The sequence below is a fragment of the Chaetodon trifascialis genome, chromosome 3 (genome assembly GCF_039877785.1).
Source record: "Chaetodon trifascialis isolate fChaTrf1 chromosome 3, fChaTrf1.hap1, whole genome shotgun sequence".
Classification (NCBI taxonomy): Eukaryota; Metazoa; Chordata; class Actinopteri; order Chaetodontiformes; family Chaetodontidae; genus Chaetodon; species Chaetodon trifascialis.
Genome location: NC_092058.1, coordinates 5,831,405 through 5,850,864, shown reverse-complemented (window position 1 = coordinate 5,850,864; position 19,460 = coordinate 5,831,405). Strand labels below are relative to the sequence as shown.

At 42.3% G+C, this 19,460-nt stretch overlaps 1 protein-coding gene across 1 annotated transcript; it reads right to left on the bottom strand.

Annotated features, from left to right (window-relative positions):
* Positions 1-803: 803 nt before the first annotated feature.
* Positions 804-13,063, bottom strand: LOC139329124 (uncharacterized). Its single transcript, XM_070959273.1, has 6 exons — positions 12,666-13,063; positions 10,463-10,686; positions 9,136-9,238; positions 8,851-8,946; positions 7,400-7,914; positions 804-6,855 (listed from the first exon to the last, which is right to left on the bottom strand). Exons 1-6 carry the CDS (start codon positions 12,705-12,707, stop codon positions 5,418-5,420), a joined length of 2,418 nt encoding a protein of 805 aa, XP_070815374.1. The 5' UTR covers positions 12,708-13,063; the 3' UTR covers positions 804-5,417.
* Between the last annotated feature and the right edge of the window lie 6,397 nt (positions 13,064-19,460).

The window sequence follows — 19,460 nt, the reverse complement described above, 5'->3', positions numbered from 1 at the left end:
GCCTTATACGCTCTGTTATGACTGGGCCTCTTAACCATTGCAGCCCATCCAGGGTGATAAACATAGTGCAAGAGATAATAACACATTAAAACTATCCAAAATAGTTGTACACCATTAAATGATGAACATGTCAAAATGCATATGCTTTAATGTATATCCTTTGATGCTGAAGCCATGGGCAGCTGTGAACAGGAATATACAGGACATCCAAATACATCTACATTAACAAAATCAAAATTTAAAAAGAAATATTTTATTTCATATTTTTTGGTAAAGTACTCTTGGTGTCAAAGTTCATGTGGAATTTAATGGCATGTATCCACAGTTATGTAATATTCATTCTGAAACAGATGAGCAGGTTTTCATTTTGATACCAACGCATTCCTTCTTCACCCCTGTCTCTTCAGGGCAGAGGTCTTGATCTTTTGGTCCACTGGGATTCTTTCAGTCACTTTCACTTCTTTGACTGAACGGTCAGTACAAGTGAGTCTCTGTACAAGTCTCTTTAGCTGCAATATATGGCCCCTTGGAATGAGAAACGTTTTTTTCTTTGGAGGAGGAGGGAGCTACAAATATTTGGTGGAATTATGTAATTTTGTGAACTAATTTGTTGACTTCATGTGTTGTATGTTACAAAATGTACCTCAATTAACAAATTGTTAAAATAATGCATTACTTGACTTATTCAGACCAGTTATGAATGATTAAACAGCCTGAAGTTTACTGCTTTTATCTGAACATCTAGACCTCCCAGCAGCAGCAATGTGTTGTTAATGTTTTAATAAAAACACAAAACCACTATGTCATAGCTAATTAAAATCTCTTTATTACAATCACATGTACATCATCATATCCCAAAAAGCTTGCCATTGTGAAAAGTACCCTTGCACAGACAGATGGAGGTGGTGTTGCAGGCTGGATGGAGGGATTGTCAGATGGAGTAAAACAAGTGTTGAGTTCCCCAGCAGCAAGTGTCTCCGCTTCAGTGTGCTTTTAATTTCACATTACATGAGGACAGCAGCGCTATTTTCAGCTCTCTGTGTCCTTGTGTAACGTAAGCAAAGAGAGTGAAGGGGGGGGGGCGTGTGGGAAGGAAAAATTCTTCCTTCGTCATCCATTATTCAGACTATTTGAGTCACAGCCGAGAGAGAAGCAAAATGTGGAGACAAACAGGGTGGAGGTTTGATTCCACATATTTGAAACAAACAGTTTGATATTTCTGGAAATCCTCTTTTTCCCTGTTATCTCCAGAGTCAGATGAGAAGATGGTTATCCGTTTCATTTCTGTTTGCCCAGTGCAGAGATAAGCCCAGGACGTGTCTCACTTTGCAAAAAGACTGAAAGCAAGCGGACATTGCTAGCTAAGTCAAAAGAGTAAATCTACCTTCAAGCAAATCCAAAGCTGTCTGATTTAAACAAACCAGTTGGTTAGGGCTGGCAACCCCACTCTGAAGACAGAACATTTGAGATGCATTTGAGTGCATGTGGATCCTACATCCAGCTTAGCCTGGCTCCAGATCGCCAGATTTTGAATTAGATTTTCTGACTTGTGGAATAGAAACCCAGAGTTTTGGTTTCACTTCAATTTTGTAGTTTTTTCACAGCAGACATTTTTACTCATCATAGTAGGAAAAAGATGTTGCTAATGACATTTAACAATGGCCGAAATCACAATTTAGTCAGTACTCAGAAAGCAAAGTTGCCACAGATGGAACTGCTAAACATCAGCAAGTTAACATTGTGATTGTGAGCATGGTAGCGTACTCACATTAGCTCAAAGTACTGCTAGCGTTGTTTCGTTTTTAGATGGAAATAGACTAGCACCTTCCCCCTGATTCCACTCTTTGTTCCAGCTAAACTAAGTACATCCTGTAAAAACACAACTTATCTGGTTTGGTCAATTAGTAAGCTCAAACATTTGAATTGGACAGCTTTGTGATGTTGGCATTGCTTCTAGTATTTGTGCTAAGCCAGACTACAAACATCCTGGACCCATCTCTGTCATGGACAGAGGTGAAGCTGATATCCATCTGAAGCATCTGACTCTGGAGAAGAGAGAACAAGAAGAGGTGTATTAAATGTTGCAGTGTTCCTTTAAGCTTTAGTGTCAGTGAGCCTACTCATAATTCATGGATGCCACATTTAACATTCAGAACTGAACCACTTTCCATGAATTTTTGTGAGTGTTAAACTTACTAATACTAGTATGTTAATCTTTGTGCTGTATGTACAGCCTCCATAACACAGCTATTAACCTACAGAATCACATGATAAACCACTGGAGGCGTCTGATGGCATCAGCATGTCCTGTTACTAACTCCAACCTCATCTGCACCTTCTGACAAAATCAATATGTACATGTCATAATGACACAAAACAACAGTAAAATTCAGTTTAGCCATGTAAATAGACAATAATATTCACATTTTGTGTTCACTCTGTGAAAATGGTAAATCAAAGTTTCACCATCTTTTAAGTAAATTAAGTTGATTTTTAAAGATCATAAAAACTGTTCACATTGGTTTTGTAACCATCACAAGAAAAATATTGAAGTATGTCCAACACAATGACAATAAACTGATTTTTTTTTTCCTCCATAAATCATTATGATAGTTTATAAACATCAACACACACTGTCGTTCTATCTACAGTCTTTCCACTGGCCTCAGTCCCTGGTACAGAAAGGTAGGGAAAACATTTCGTATAAAAAATGATGTGCAAAAAGTTGTTTTCTTAGGTCCCTCTCATGGAAAGCAATGTAAAGAAATAATGTAAATATCTACAATAACCTTTGCTCTTACCATTTTAGAATCTAGGATTACTGTGCACTTGTGGTGACTCGTCACTTTTGTGCATCTGTTTGATTTAAAACGAGTTACTGCATTCGATGGAAACCTGACAGGTCACGCACATGTCACTGTCATTATCATATTAAAACTAGCTTGAGGTATTATTGCACATTTTCCCGAACTGCAGACCTGGAATCAGTAGATTTCAGATGTACTCACACTGTACCTGTTTTTAGTGGAATGTCGACAATGCTGACTTGAGCTCGGTCAGTCCTGACTGTAAAGACACTGCAGCAGTCTGTACCAACATAAAGTTGACTTGAGCCGTATCATCTTTTCTTTAAAATGGTCTTCACACGGTCAACGCATCACTGTAGATTTCAGTAAACATGCATAAGCTGTTACCTGGGTAGGTAGATCTGTAAACATCCTGCCAACAGCAAAAACAACACCAGGAACAGGGAACCATGAGCCATGATGGGCCAAAACTAATGCTGCATTCACACCATAAAAGTCAAACAGTCAGAATGGAGTAAAAAAAAATAAATTGCTGCTATTACAACATTGGAATATTCAGACATGGTGGTTTCAGATAGTGAGCTGCTAGTGCTGCTGCGCAATGTTGGTGTTTTGTATTTTGACTGAGTGACAGCAGGGGCACCGTTAGCCAGCTACCTGTATAATTCATTCATCATGTCCAGAAAATTGACTGTCTATTGAAATTAGATATCTTGTTTTAATTGATGGGATTTCTGTGGGGGCCATGGTCACACAGTGAGCAAAGCAGCACATAAAAAATTTCAATCGTCATCACAAATAACTTTGCATTCACAAGAGCGTTGGCCTGCTGCTGCCTACCCTGGCACCCATGCATTATTTCAAACAAGTCTGTGGCGGGCCTTGTACCCACACAACACAAATTGTCATTAAGTGTAAATTAGATATTTTCATCATACTAATTATATTAAGATATATGATACAGTGAAGAATTTATGATACAAGTTTGTAACAAATTGTGGGAATGTATTGGTCCGTTTTAATTATCTGCACCAATTAAATCAGTGTTAATAGTGGATTTTATTTAAATGTAACTGCCAGTGGTCATGACTTTGCATCCGTTTTGCCACCGTCACTGACATTTAGTTCTTTTCACTGAGTGGGACATAACATAGCTGTCTGAAATTCCTGATGCCTCCAATTCAGAATTTCAGCTTGGAGGCTGACTTGAACATGAGTTCAAACTCAGCTACATGTAAGTACAGTCTCAATGATATGACATGAATGCTGCATAAACCCAGATGAGCTGATTTTACAGATCAAAGCTGTGCTCAAAATCCTCTGCGAATCACCGTGGCTCATTGTTTCCCATCCCTGATCAACAAGGTTTGACTAGTGTTGCACAAGCAAGTAAATCAGGCCATGTGTTTTTTAAAATCATTTTTAGTTACAAAAGCTCCCACCGATTGATATTTTAATTGTAAACAGAGTTTCTATAAAAACCATTCAGGATTTGGTATCAAATCTCAGTTGTCATTGCCTGCATTGCTACAGTTGATGTGTTCTGTGGCCCTGATGTAAAAGTAGTAGTTTATGACCTATCGTGAACAGCCAGGTACAACACGCAGAACAGTATTGCTCCCCGAAATCTCATGGTCTGTTTGGGGATTTGAGTCCAAACCCAAATTTTTGTAATTTTGTCTAAGATTCTGTGAAATAAATGTAGCATAAGATGTAGTGTGAAACATGTGATGCAAACACACACACACACACACTCATCTGACCTTGTTCGGTTGTTTGTCATTAAAAGCGTCATGCACTGACACACACATTTTGTCCCGAGTGCTGTACAGTGGTGACACACCCACACATAAAGCTATCAGTTGAGGTGATGTACAGCGATAACAGTGAGGCTCCCTCTCTCGCACACATTCATTAAAGGAACAGTCCAACATTTCCATAGATCCTTATGTTGTCTGTCCCAGAGTCATATGCGAAGATATCAGTTTTGCCTTTGTGCTTCAAGTACAGAGATGAAGAGTAACCTGTCCTTCATAATGGACACGTAACTGAAGTCTCTAAAATACTCCATAGAGGACACAGGCAGCAGGGCAGATGGCATACAGTCTGTGCAGTCCTAAATTTGATGTGGCATAAAAACATCCACACGGGGTATGCATGGACATGAGCAGATGAAAATGGCATCACTCACGCCCTTGCAGACCCACAGCAGCATAAAGTACAATTTGGTCTTCAGTTAGCTTGATGAGGAAATGTGTGACTATGCAGATGCAGGTGCTGTACGAAAGTACAATTTGCGCTGTTATTTAAAATAGCTTAATCCAAGAATGACAAATTAAGTTTCTTCAAATCAGACAGCTTTGGAGTTGTTGGGAAATCAATTTTTTCTAGCTAGCAGTTTCCCCCAACTTCCAGGCTTTGTGCTGAGCTAGGCTAAACACGTCCTCGACCTGTCTCTGTACTGGACACACAGAGATGAAGCTGATGTTCATCTTTACCTCTGAATCTGGACAAGACACAACAAGAAGATTTACTCAAATGTTGTATTGTTGGTTTGACATCACACACACTCAATCACACACAGTACAGTTACACATGGTGTCCATGCAGTTAGACAGTGGTGACTGTCAGCAGGGAGCTGGGACACAGCATCTCCTCCTGGTTGTCCAGCCTGGTCCCATGAGTAAGCAGCTCCTCTACTGTTGTCCAGTCATCCAACAGCTTCCTGTTCCTCATACGACTCAGCTTCCTCTGACTCAGCTCCAGGACTGTATTGCCCCGCCCTTCTACAAAAGCACCACCTCCTCTGCTGTCCAGCATACCTCCATCTCCAACAGAGGCTCCTCCCCCTCCTATGACAGCTCCTCCCCTGTTGATGCCATCTCGCATAGCCACTCCTCTGGCCTGCAGCTGCTGCTGCTTCTGCTCACGGGCCAACAGGAAGTGTTCCCTCCTTTCCGTTCGACTCCAATACCGACCCATCAACATGTCAGTATTGGTCTCCTCATCTGTGCTCATCCCGCTGCGTTCATCCGCCAGCTGAGAAGCCCGGTCTCTCAGGAGCTGGTTCCTAGAGATCCGTGACGTTGTGTTGGGTTTGGAGCTAATATCAAGTTTTGGCTGCAGACCAGAACTGGGATTCGGGCTTGAACTCACATTTATGTGTCCTTTCTTTGCATCCCATCCAGCAGCAGAGCAAGCCCCTGGGTGTCCCTCCAGGGTACTGTAGAGACCTCTGGCTCCTCCACCACCCTGGGACTGACGGCTGGCTGGTTTTGGCCAGGTGTCATTGACATCGCCAGTTTCAGGAGGGTGGACCAAACTCTGGAGGTGCTGCTGCTCTCTGGCTCGGTTCCTGCCCAGCTCCTGCTGCCTCTCTCTGTCCATTTCCTCCTGAATCTGTGCCTCCCTCTCTCTCTCCAGCTCTTTCTCCTTCTGCATTTGCCTTTTTTGTTCCATTTCCCTCTCAATCTCTCTGTCCCTTTCTGTCACCATAGGCTCAGGCATTAAGTGTCTTTCTTGTGAGTGCCACCAGTCGTGGTGAGGGATCTGGTTGTTAGGGTTGTTGTCGTAGCATCTCTCATGGGTGTTGGCACCCCTAATGTGCCCAAGAGTGGCAGGGTGCTGTTGCGGTGAGAGGGCTAGGCCTGCTGGGTGGGAAGCCATCACACCTGCCACTAGCTCACCTTCCTCAGGCAAACCCAGCGGCAGAACATTACATGGTGTGACACCTCCACAGTGGTGCAAGGTTGCTGCACAATAGGAGGGGGAAGCTGGATGGCTCGCCCGGCGGCGGTACTCCTGTGGAGGAGGGCGATGGTGCAGTGTCCGGCTTCTCCTGAGCATACCCACTGAACTAGAGCCCTGGTGGTGCTGCTGCATGGGTACTTGTGGCCTCCGGTGGCTGGAGGGAGTGCTGCAGGTGGAGAGGACTGGGGCTGTCATTCGAGAAACTGCAGCATGGGAGGGGTTAAAGAGGGCTCCACTGCTGGAACTGTGACGGTTCAGACAGGGTCGATCAGCTTTATGGAACTGGACAGATGAAACCCTGGAAGTACAAATACAATGTTCAGAAGCCAAGGGGTGGTTTTGAACTGTTCAGCTTCATTAACTCTAGAAAACTTCAGTTAAACTAGATTAAAGGTGCAGTGTGTAAGAACTGGCCACCTCAAAGGTCACTTCAAACAAATATGGGACAACATATCACCAAAGTACCCGTTAACTGTAGCACTGTTCTCTTTGCCTGTAGCTACTAGCTGCTGTCAGTTAGTTAGCTCAGTTAACTGTGCCTTGTTGGCTAACTGGAGTCTTTAAACTAGTTATACATTATTAAACAAGTTAGGCTGGTTTTAAAAGGGTCTAATCTGGGTTAAACAGGCACTAAATTGTGCTTAATACTGTCCATACTGCCTCTCAATATTTTCTTCTGATTGTCACTGTCTACAGGTGTCACTGAAGAACACATGGTGTTGGTGGCTAATTTTATAGTCATTTAATTAGTTGAAATGAACTGGTATTAGATAACTGGTAACTGGTATTCACCAGTCTGACGGAACCATGTGAAAAGGGGCAATTATTCTACCAGCTGGTACCTGAAAAGTCCACGGGGTGGGAGGTCCATAATGGACCCAGCACCATCCTCCATCGCGAGCTGCAGGTGCTGACACTGAGGCTGCATGGTCAGCGCCTCAGGGATGGCCTCCAGCAGCTCTCGGTGGCTCTTTGGGCAGCTGTCACGCCGCTCTCGCCTCTCACAGGGTTCGCCCTGATGTTGCAGCCTGGCATTGTACAGCCGCATTCGTTTCTCCAGTAGCCTCTGGAAGTGCCTGAACTCCCCGGTGCTCACGCTGTAGAAGCCGGAGTCACTGAGCTCTGAGGAGATAAAAGACTCAGAGGAGGGAGAGCCACCACCTCCGAAACCCCCACAGCCTCCCGGTGCGAGGGCCCCATGTGAATGACAGTCCTCTAGGCCGCCTTCCTCTGTCTCTAGCCCAGAGAGGTCCCCCTGGTGGAGGGAGCCATCAGTCCAGCCTAGACCGCTGTCCAGCTCGTGGTGGAGGGGCAGGAAGCCCAGCGGCTTCTCCAGCATGAAGTCCTCGTCATCCGTCTGTAACAACAGGCATCCTTAGTCCTAAGGTCGTTTTCACAAATACACACACCAAAACGCTGTAAATAACTGCATATTTTTATGTTCTGTGTGTGTGTGGGACCTTAGTACCTTCTGAGTAATTATTAAATGCATTTGAGAATCTGTCAAATACTGAAGGTTAATAGTGAATTACTGCTGTTGTTCTTGGTCCATTGACTTGTCCCTTGATCAAATATGTCCTGATACTGGTACTGATTTTGTTTGTTTTATGATGGAATTTAGGCAAAATTTCAACTGCAGTCCTTCGGCAAGTTTTTTTTAAAACCTATAGAGTCACAAAATGTACATAAAGAGAAAATACAGCATAAAGACCGCAACAACGACAAAACAAGAACCCTCAAGAGAGAAGGCAAGCCATGCAGAGCAACAAGAAACAAAACATCAGTATAATAATACAGTCACATATTAGCCATGCAAGCAACATGAAGCAAACAACTAACACACAACTAAGCAAAACTGACCACAGCCCTCTTTTAATAAACCATAGACATGAATAAAATACAACAGCCATTATGCTGATCTTGATAAAATGTTAAAAGATTTAGTAAGGCGTTAGTAAAATCGTAATATGCTCCGACATTTCCAGCAGTAGGATTGTATATGTGGGACTGAGTCAAAATATATCAAAAGTGTGTGTGTTTATGGTAATGAAGAATAATCAATGCAGAGTGTGGCTCTCTGGTGTCTTTTTAATAGTTTTTGGACAACAATGAGGCTCTATGGCACAGAGGAATAAGATATATCACTCAGCTTCTGCCATCTCTACCCAGAACAAGAAAGCTTTTGACAAAATGTATTATTTTGGTATGAGTACTGAAAATTTTATTTGCATCCTTATTGAAAAATGACAATGTGCAGCCCTAGCAATATGAGACATAGCTTCGTTTTGAATACCTGACTGTGGCAGCCATTAGGCTCTTCTAAGTTTGCATTGCAACATCCCATCAGGCAGTTCTGCCCTTTCGGTCCACGCCCAGTCAGCTCTGGGTCCTAGGGGTTCATGATGTGAAACACAAATGAAACACAATATTTTTATGAGTTATTACGTTATTAGTAATTATAGGAATTATTTCTTGTGTGTGTGTGTGTGTGTGTGTGTGTGTGTGTGTGTGTGTGTGTGTGTGTGTGTGTGTGTGTGTGTGTGTGTGTGTGTGTGTGTGTGTGTGTTCTTAGTGTTACCTGGTGGCCGATGTCCACTGTGTCCTGTGGGGAGCTGGACAGGTAGCTGTACCGTCCTCCTTCACAGTGATCTTGTGGCAGAGACAGATGGCTGTAATAATGCCTGAGAAAGATGAAGATCACAGAATTAAGACTTTTTCAACACTAAATAATTTTTTTTTAATCCTTTTACGAAGCAGAACCTAATATACAAATATGAGTGACCCTCTTCACTCTTTGGATGTGGAAGTTGAGCTAAAGCGTAAAGATATTTTTAATTATCTCGTACAATAGTTTGAGTTTCTCCTTACTGAATAAAGCTAAATTAATTATTTTAATTTTAATTAAAATATTAAATATTTTAATTTAATGTGTTAAATAGAAAACAAAAAAATCCAAAGCTTTAATTCCTGCTTTCCACTTGAAAACATAACTAACTTAAGAAAACCACCCTCAGAATATAACTTATTTCTTGTTTTTCGGATTTGTGGATCAGTGATAGTAAGTTCTCCTCAGATATCATTTGAATACCTGATAGTTTTCTCTTTTGCTTTGCATACTCCCATGAGGTGTGTGCAGCCCTTTGAAAGTACTTACTGCACAGGTGCATGGTGGGGAAATGCAGAAATAACTGCAGACCTAAATTAAATCTTTTTCTTTCATTTTTGACCTTTCAGCTAAATTAGATATGTATTTTTTCATCCTTGAAAATGTACTTTCTCCAGAGTGGTTACATGTGAAAACAGCAGTCTCAAGCACAACAGCAGCATTAGCAATGCGAGTTCTGTCTCATCCAGCTCAGTGTGATTATTCAGTGTTTGCATAAAATAGCTTTGTCCTACTGATCACGATAACTTTATGCTCACTACATTACTGAACTGAAATGCTGTACAGGTCCATTGGATGTCACAGAGCTGATGTACTTTTTGTAGTAGTGTGCATACTTGTTTTTTATCATCATTATCATTATTATTGTTATTGTTATTGTTATTGTTATTATTCCTGCTGCTATTGCTGTTGTCAGTCACACCCTAATTTCCCCAGCTGAGAATTAATTAATTAATTGACATTCAGGGTTCATGAATACCTGAAAAGGGAACATTGGACATTTTTACTGACTTTTTAAATGTTCATGAGGTTAACATTCATTTTATTGTCATTAATTTAATCTGAAATCTGAAACCCAAACCATGATATAAAGGCATTAGTTAGAGTTTATAGTTTCTGCACCTGTCATTAAGACTTCATGGTATGTTGATTTTATTAGCTGTTAACTTTTTAATCTGTAATAACAATTCTCCACAGAAATCTGAGATCCTCCTCATATCGTCTGCCTTTGTATGTGTACCTGTCTTGGTAGGAGGGACTAGATGTGTTAAGCCCTGCCCCCATCCTTGGGAGGGGTAGGTTGAGGTGCTGCAGATTGAGGGGGAGGGGCTCCCAGGATCCCCTGCCTGCCTCTGTACCACACCCTCTCTGACCCTTAATCTGCATTGTGATTGGACGCTGACTGGCCGCCAGAATCCGCAGAGCATCCCGCTGGCTCAGGTGTGCGAGACTCCGCCCACTCACCTGAAACAGGGAGACAGAGGGAAAGAAGAGATGTGATCCCCATCCAGCAGACACAGAGGAAGATGACCATCTTGCTGGAGCCATGTTTATGTCCACCCGATGAATATAAGCGCAACATTCACCCTCCTTTTAGCTCAGGTTTGGTCTTGAGCTGTTAGATATTCCACTGTTTACCAGACAGTTGCTAACCTTGTCTACCATGTGGTGCTGGAGAATGAACAAAATGGTAAATATGTCATAAAACCAACACCTGAGGCTGAAGAGTTGCATTTAAGTACTTCACGTGAGGACACTTCACTATATCCTCTGATCATCTCAAAGCATCTGTTACTAATGAGAAATGATGAGTGTCTCAGTCTTAAAGACAAATTCAGTTTTCTCTGTTGGTTAATTTGATGTTAATCATGTGGTATCAAACAATTTACAAAATGGTCAACAATTGTGAGCATCCTGCAGCATTTAGCATCATTAGCATTAGCACTGGCTAGAGTTAGTCAATATTAGATGTTTAACAGTCATTGGCCATTGCTAGCAATTTATAAACCAATGAGCAGGATTAATTTATTTCAATATAATAATTTTTTCATAGTTCTTGCATCAGTTTAATTCATTGAATCCTAGATGACCTCCAGAGACAGTATGTAGTATCTGTACTCCACCTATATTTAAACATGCAGATCAGTTTACTGGTCACAGTTAGCAGAATGACTCGTCTTCCTCACCTCGTGAGAGTATAATGTCTCTGTGGCTCTGGAGGAGCTTTGTCTTAAAAAAAATAGCTGATGATTGTAGTGTTAGGGATATGTCAGCTTGAGCTCGAGGACTCTAGATATATAACAGAGCCTGCGTTACAAACTGGAGATGCAAAGTTTTAAAAAAGGTTCTTTACCAGGCAGGAAGGGTCTAAGAACAAACTGTTATCCAGCTGCATTATGGGAAATGTAGGGTGCAGTGTTGTGGGAGTTCGACCCATACTAGGGACTGAAAGTCACCATACCTCAGTCTCTGCTGCACTATTCTCTCACAAGTCCAACAACTTCATGGAAGTGAAAGACTGAATCACTAGAACAATGCTGTAATCCAGCCATGCATTGTGGAATAACAGCATCAGCAATACTATGATCAAATTTTAGTCTGCATGCTGCCATTTTAACTGCACTTCAAACTGAACACACTACAGACTGAAAACTGAATTAATCGACATTATGCAACTGGGTCACAAGACTGCAGACAGATGGTGGATTTATTCCATTACAGTAGCCAAATTCATAAATTTTGGCAATTTAAATCAGATATGACAAATTTGGACACAATGTCCATGTTTGCACCAAAGGGTTAACACCTACGAGCCAACATGAACCTCATCCTGTTTCACACGCACATGCACACACACACGCAGCTCAGCCATAGAATTAGACGCATGAACATATTGTTAACTCCAGCACATCACAACCATGAGTCACCCTCTGCTATATTCAACCAGACTCTCACACACACACACACACACACACACACACACACACACACACACACACACACACACACACACACACACACACACACACACACACACACACACACATCCACAGCATGAGCCGAGAAGCACAAAATGGCACCTGTGTGTGGAGACAGAGGATGGCAGTGGAACGACTGTGAGCCTTCAACAGATGATGACAAATATAAACCACATTCCTATACAAACATTAATTTTCTACATATCTGCACAAAATGCCAAAATATATACACATACACAGTTGAGATGTAAGCACACATAAATTAGGCTTATCATCCACGCACACACACAAATGCAGAAATCATGAAATGATGCCATTTTGCATCTGCATCTACACACACGCACGCGTGCGCACACACAAACCTGAACGTGCCGTACAGAACTCACGTCCATCTTCTTCAAAAGAGACGTCACAAAACACCCATAGCATCATTTAAAGCACTGAGGCAGGTCTTCGGATGCTCACCGTTTGGTCACCCATCCACGGTCCAGAGAGCCAGCAGCCCATCGTCACGCTAACGGGGCAGCTGCCTTGGTTCCTGTGAAAATCAACGATACTGCTGTTTCCTCCAGCAGATCGTCTCTCCCTCCTCCTCACTCTGCCTATCTCTCCTCAGTGTGCCTTTCACTATCACTCTCTCCTCAGCATCTGTCTTCTCCTCACTGCCCTCCTCCCTTCTTCTCTTCTACAGTATCCCTCTTTCTTTCTTTTTCATGTATTTCTTCAGCTTCTCTATCCTCGCCCCTCCCCCTCCTTCACAGCTCCAGATTGTAGCATCCTGCACACACACACACACACATGCACTCATGCATGCATGCAGTGCTGCAAACATAAAAATATGCGCAGGCTGACACAGTGCATTCAGAGACGGAGAGGGAAACACACGCAGTCACACAGTGAGGAGGGTGTCTGATTGGTGGCCTTTTAAGGGTCATCAGCCAATCAGATGCAGTGGTCTCCCTGTGGATGTCTTCCTCTCTGAGTGAAACTCCTCATGAAGCCTCGACATGTGCAGGAGGGAGCCTGTACTGCAGCAATACACACAGTAACAGAGGAAACACATCATCCAGCCATCCATCTTCTAGTTGTTAATCCAGGATCCTCCAGCAGATGCTGCTCAGTGCATTCTGGGAGATGTAGTCCCCTCAGTGTGCCTGCTGAAGATCTGTTTTAGTTTGGTCCCTAAATTTTGAATATACCCAAACTCAGTGTGCACAGTTAACTAAAAAGAAGAAGAGTGAGCACAGTGATCCTTGGAGGTTTGTAGAAATTACAGCAGCTGTTAATGATAACTTGGGGTAAAGCACCTCAGCACAATGCTGACTTCAGAGTTTCAGTCCCATGACTGTGCAGTAAAGGTAGAATAAATCTGTGCTGTTCATTTTAATCTCTAAACTTCTTTTTCTGCTGTAAATGCACATTTTATCTTGTGATATGTTGGAATACAGTAATTCAGAAACATGTTGTCCAAATAGCCTATTTACTGTATCAACTACGCTATTATGTAGACATGAAACACTAATGCACCATGTTAGTGTGGTGTTGGCCATGTGACAGCTGTTGGCTCATACATGTTTCCTTTGTGGTTGACATTTATGTGACATTTGCTGCAAGTGGCATTGCAATAGAATGCTCATTTATTGTTGTGACTGTTGTTGTGAAGTAGAAAATCAAATCACTTGTAACTCAACTGGTTACGGTTTTACATTTATTTCATAGTTGAAAATTTACTGGTTGTATTTTAAAACAGCATGTTTCTGCAATACATGAAATAAGCTTTTTCAGGATGGGGCCAATATGTTTGGCAAACAAATCTCAACATGTTTAAAATGGTCAGTTGAGTGTTTGCTTAACCTCGCACTCATACAGTTATGGCCCAGTCACAGTTTAGCTCTGGTGACTAAGCGTGGCAGGTCTGTCAGTCTGGACTTCTTCACATGTTGAAACAGTGTCCATGGAAGTACATCAAGGGAGATACTCTGTAAACAAAGAATTTGGAGGGTTGATCATCTTTCCAAAACAAAAACACAAGCAAAAGTGTAAGGAAGAGATTAAACAGTGTTTGTCTGCTCTAACATCAGCATATTTTCTGGTGTTACAGGTAATGTTAGGAAAACATGTGACTGGAACATCAACGGTGTGGAGGCTGTTCCTGGATGTTACTGTATCAGCGATTAGGCTAACATCAGCCGCACTGTCCTGATCTGGTTTGGCGTGTGAAAGTTTACACTCCAGTAAATCCACGCAGACTTACCTCAGATGACATTAATTAAGCCAAAATTACCAAAGACTATCTCAAAGTCAAAGTAAATACTACTGTTTGAGAATAAAAATATTTAAGCATAATTTTAACCAATGTGTTGTTTCTCCAAATATGTTTCTCTATAATAAACATCCAGGATGTTGTACTTATTTGGCAAAAATCTCCAGTATGCATTGGACCAATCTACCTTGCCTACTGTGTCCCACAATGCAAAGCACCAGAATGGTGTCAATGACAAACGGCGGGCCAACAAGGGGAAGAATGTTTTACAATTTGCGTATTCTATTTCGTCATGAAATTCACTTCTGACAATTTTTGAGGCGAGAAATCAACTGTGAAATTTTCGAATATTGGCATTTTTCCAAAAAAGGAATAACCAGTAGAAAAAGAAAACATTTTCAGATTTGAGAAGCTCCATAAGAGTCTGCAGGGGTAGCTAGCTAGCCAGTCAGTCACACTCGCAGGCCTCACTTACCCCACAGTCACACTGACCACTGCAGCCAACACAGCAGACTTTGGCAACAATAGCAGCATTGAAATTATGCAGCTCTGGCCAAGATGGAAATGTTACAATATGATTAAGCTAGCATGGACATTAAAATGAACAAAAATACCATCAATCCACACAAGCAACCCCCGGTTCCTCTTCTCCACCTTTGATATTTTAACTAGCACAAATTTTAATAAAGTTCTTAACATGCCATCTGACGCTCTTTGTGAGAACTTTGCAGATCACTTCAGAACCAAGATCAAGGACATCAGATCCATCCTTTTATCCCAACAAGTTTTATCTGTTAACACAAGGGAAATTGTTGTCCTTGCCTGAGGAAACACTGGAGAGTTTTGCCCTGGTTGATGCGAGGACACTTAGTCAAGTATTCTCCCGAGTAAACCCAACAACCTGCCTTTTAGATCCAATTCCCACATCACTTTTATAATCATTTTATGGATTCTGCGAGGAACAGCTTTTGAACATTATGAATTGCTCTCTTCAGACGGGCATCTTACCCACCGCTTTTAAAACAGCTGTGGTGAAGCCCCTTCTGAAGAAGGGACCCCAACGCTCTTAATAACTACCAACCTGTATCCAACTTACCCTTTTTAAGTAAAATTTTAGAAAAACTGTTTTTTAACCAAGTCATTGACTTTTTAAACAAGACAGCACTTTTAAAGATTTTAAACGACATCAGGTGGAACTTAGATAACAAGGAACTTACAGTCTTTGTTCTACTGGATCTAAGTGTTGTCTTTGATACAGTAGACCATCACATTTTATTAAATGGAGTCAGACACCTGGTTGGCCTCTCTGGTACTGTTTTTAAATGGTTCCACTCCTATCTCACAGACAGATGTTTTTATGTAAGTATGGATACTTGTTCCTCAGGAACCCATGAAATTAAGTGTGGGGTCCCCCAAGGCTCAATTTTAGGTCCAATTCTTTTTAATCTTTACATGCTTCCTCTTGGGGATGTCATCAGGAGACATGCATCAGTTTCCATAACTACGCTGATGATACACAGCTGTACATTGCCATGTCTCCTGATGACACCGGGCCAATAGATACCCTTTTTAACTGCCTTTTAGATATCAAGTCATGGATGGCAGGGAATTTCCTACAGCTCAACCAGGACAAAACAAAGGTTTTAGTTATAGGTCCTGAAGGCCAGACTGAGAAACTTTTACCAAAACTACAAGATTTTAAACCAGTACAATCTGTTAGAAACCTGGGCGTGATTTTCGACTCTGAGCTGACTTTTATCCCACATATCAAAAATATAACAAAAATAGGCTTTTATCATCTTCAGAACATAGCCAGAGTCCGCCCGTTTCTCTCTTAGGCCAGCACAGAGGTGCTAATGCATGCTTTTATTTCCTGTCGTTTAGATTATTGTAATGCCCTGCTCCCTGGTCTTCCTAAAAAGAGTATTTCAACCCTGCAATTACTGCAAAGCTCAGCTGCACGCGTGCTGACGAAGACCAGGGGGTGGGCCCACATTACACCGGTTTTACAGTTGCTGCATTGGCTCCCTGTCCACTTCAGGATCGATTTTAAGGTTCTTTTACTAGTTTTTAAATGTCTCACCGGCCTTGCGCCCTCTTATTTATCTGACCTGCTTTTACCATATCAACCCTCGCGGACCCTGAGGTCCTCCAGCACCAGCCTTTTATCCGTACCAAAAGCCAGAACAAAAACCCACGGTGAGGCGACATTTAGCCACTATGCTCCTCACCTGTGGAACAGCCTGCCAGAGAGCCTCAGGACTGCAGAGACTGTTGATATTTTTAAAAGAAGGTTAAAAATGCACCTTTTTAATCAGGCTTTTAGCTGACCTTTAAAATCTTATTACATTTTATCATTTATCTTATGTTGATGCCTTTTATTTTGCTGTTCTATATTCTGTATTATTTTACCCTATTTTTCTACGTTACTTATTATCTTATGAGCTTTTCTTCTTTTAAATGTTTATTTTCTAATTCCAGTGTTTCCTTGGCAGGTCCTCCACACTGAGAGATGTGCCGGGGGTGCTGTCCTTGGGCCCCTTTGGCCCGGCTGGTGGGGGTCTCCCTACCTTGGTGTGGGGGTCCACCGGTTTGTCAGGGTTGGGTGGGCACCAGGTGCGGGTGCCCCCTGTGCTGCGTGTGTGCGTGCGTGCGTGCGTGCGTGCGTGCGTGCGTGCGTGGTTGAGGGTGGGTGTTTGTACATATGGAGGGTGGGAGGGATGGGTTTTTATTGTTCTATTTTAATTTATATTGTTTTTAACTCTCGTGAAGCACTTTGTGTTGCATTTTATTATGTATGAAAAGTGCTATAGAAATAAAGTTAAAAAAAAATCAACTAGTTTTATGAAAGGGCTCCTGGTTTGATTGAAGTGAAGGAGGTTTTAAAAAAATACCCTCCTTCTACCACAGTAATGACCTGACCAGCACGCTGCCTGTGAGAGAACAGAAAATACTCCTCTCATTATGACATTTACAATCACTGCTGTTGCCTTCTGCTCCAAGCGTAGCAACAGTAACATAGGGGCGCGGGGCTGAGTATGTGGTCTCAGGAGTTTCAAGTCCTTTGTTAAACTTGCTCAGTTTGGGGTAGCTCGCCTGTACGTTGGGTTTGATCCCAGCCTGGGCCCTTTGCTGCATGTCATCCTCTACCTCCCCTGCTTTTCCAATCTCTCTCCAGCTGTCACTGTCTAAATAAAGCATAAATGCCAAATAAAATAACTTGGTGACTCCCAGTTGAGAAAGGTTTATGAATATGACATCACAAGGGACAGCTCTCTGGCAGTCTGGTTGTAGTAGCAGCCAGACCACTGGCCAATCGTTCCTGAGAGGACAGTCAGAGATGTCTCGAATCCACAATGGACAGAATCAGAAACCTTCATTTGAGAGTTACAGTCACTCCTCTGCTCTGCAGTAGCACACGTATACACATGTATGTAGGCTTCATTTCATCTGATTCACTCAGTGACCCTGCTTTGACTGTTTGGTTGTTATGGTAACCAGCTCGCCTGCCAAATATATGTGCGTGTGTCGCTGAATTATCTTTTGAAGACATGAAGAGCTCAATCTGTGCAGAGGGGACCCATAACGATGCAGAATACCGATGATGCCAGTGATACTGTGGTGGTGCAGATGTTAGTGATGATTGTGTGCGTGTGTGTCTTGATGATGATGATGATGATGATGATGGTGATGGGTGCATCTGGATGCCTTTCGCTGAGCTCTGCCATTTCTGTACTGAAGTATGGAGGCGTAAGAGAGAGAGGGGGAGAGAGGGAGCATGTGTCAGAGTTACATACACACACACACACACTGTAGAGCCTTAGCTGTGACACACAGACCTGTCTGTATCTAAAAATGGAAAGCACACTTGCTGTTGCTGAGAAGCCACAAGAAGCTTCTATATGAAGGCAGTGTACATACAGGGATTCATGTTAACATCCACCATCCTTTGAAATAAGATGTGGATAAAGGCTGTGGCAGCTAATGTCAGACCACCAACATGGCAGGAGTTACAAGGGTGCAGTTATTGGCAGAAATGGAATAAGCATGTCCTCATCAGCATATAATCACCAGAAAATGAGAATTGTTTTTTCTTTCCTGTAGAAGGAGCTCTTTATATGTACAGAGGCAGGGGGTCCTCTTCCATCAAGTCTGCCATGTTGCACCATCATATTTCTACAGTAGCCCAGCAAAACTAAACACTGGCTTTAAAGAGTGTCTTCAGCATTTTTCACTAGTCTCACAGCCACCATAGATTTTCATGGACACTTGGAAGGGAGGAGTGATGCCAGATATGAAGTTGGTTGCAATCTGCAACCTCACCACTGGATGCCACTAAATCCTACACGCTGGACCTGTAATTTTGTTTGTTCTTAACACGTGCATGATCATTTCCACAGAGGATGCAGGAACCCCCCCCCCACACACACACACACACACACACACACTCTTTAAAATGACATTTTTGTCCCTGCAAATTTACAGTTTCAGTTTGACTTGATCGCCAAAATCTCTGTGAATATGTCATCTGACTGTCCAAGCTGCCAAACTCAGGTGAGAGAAAAGAGGGCCAATAAAATGTTGACACACTCATCTGACTCACTTTATTACTATGAGCTCAGAGCAATTAAAGAGTAAGTGTACCCCCAAATTCTTGTACAGCCCTTTATCCAAGCAAAATTAACATGCTGAGGCCTGGGGGATACGTGGAGCAGATGATTGTATGTAAGGCATGGCCTCTTGGTTATGTGGAGCGTGAACATGTTGCTATGTCATAGAAAAAATTAAAAAAAAGTAAAAGTCAAATATCAGAGCCTTATGAAAAGTAATGTGTTCATTGGTGAGTTTTAGAGGTGTTGATGGGTGGAGTTTGTTCCCTTTGGACAGAGCCAGGCCAGTTGATCCCAGCTGTATCCAGTTTCTGTACTAAGGTGAGGTTGTTGCATGCTGACAGCAGCTGTGTATTAACTATGCATGAGAGGTCTATCAGTCCTGTC

Excerpts from the sequence above, each read along its gene's own strand:
- LOC139329124 (XM_070959273.1), bottom strand. The coding sequence starts at position 12,707 with ATGGGCTGCTGGCTCTCTGGACCGTGGATGGGTGACCAAACG. Across the intron at positions 10,687-12,665 it reads CGTGGATGGGTGACCAAACG|GTGAGTGGGCGGAGTCTCGC; the intron begins GTGAGCATCCGA and ends TCCCTGTTTCAG. Across the intron at positions 8,947-9,135 it reads CAGTGGACATCGGCCACCAG|GACCCAGAGCTGACTGGGCG; the intron begins GTAACACTAAGA and ends ATGAACCCCTAG.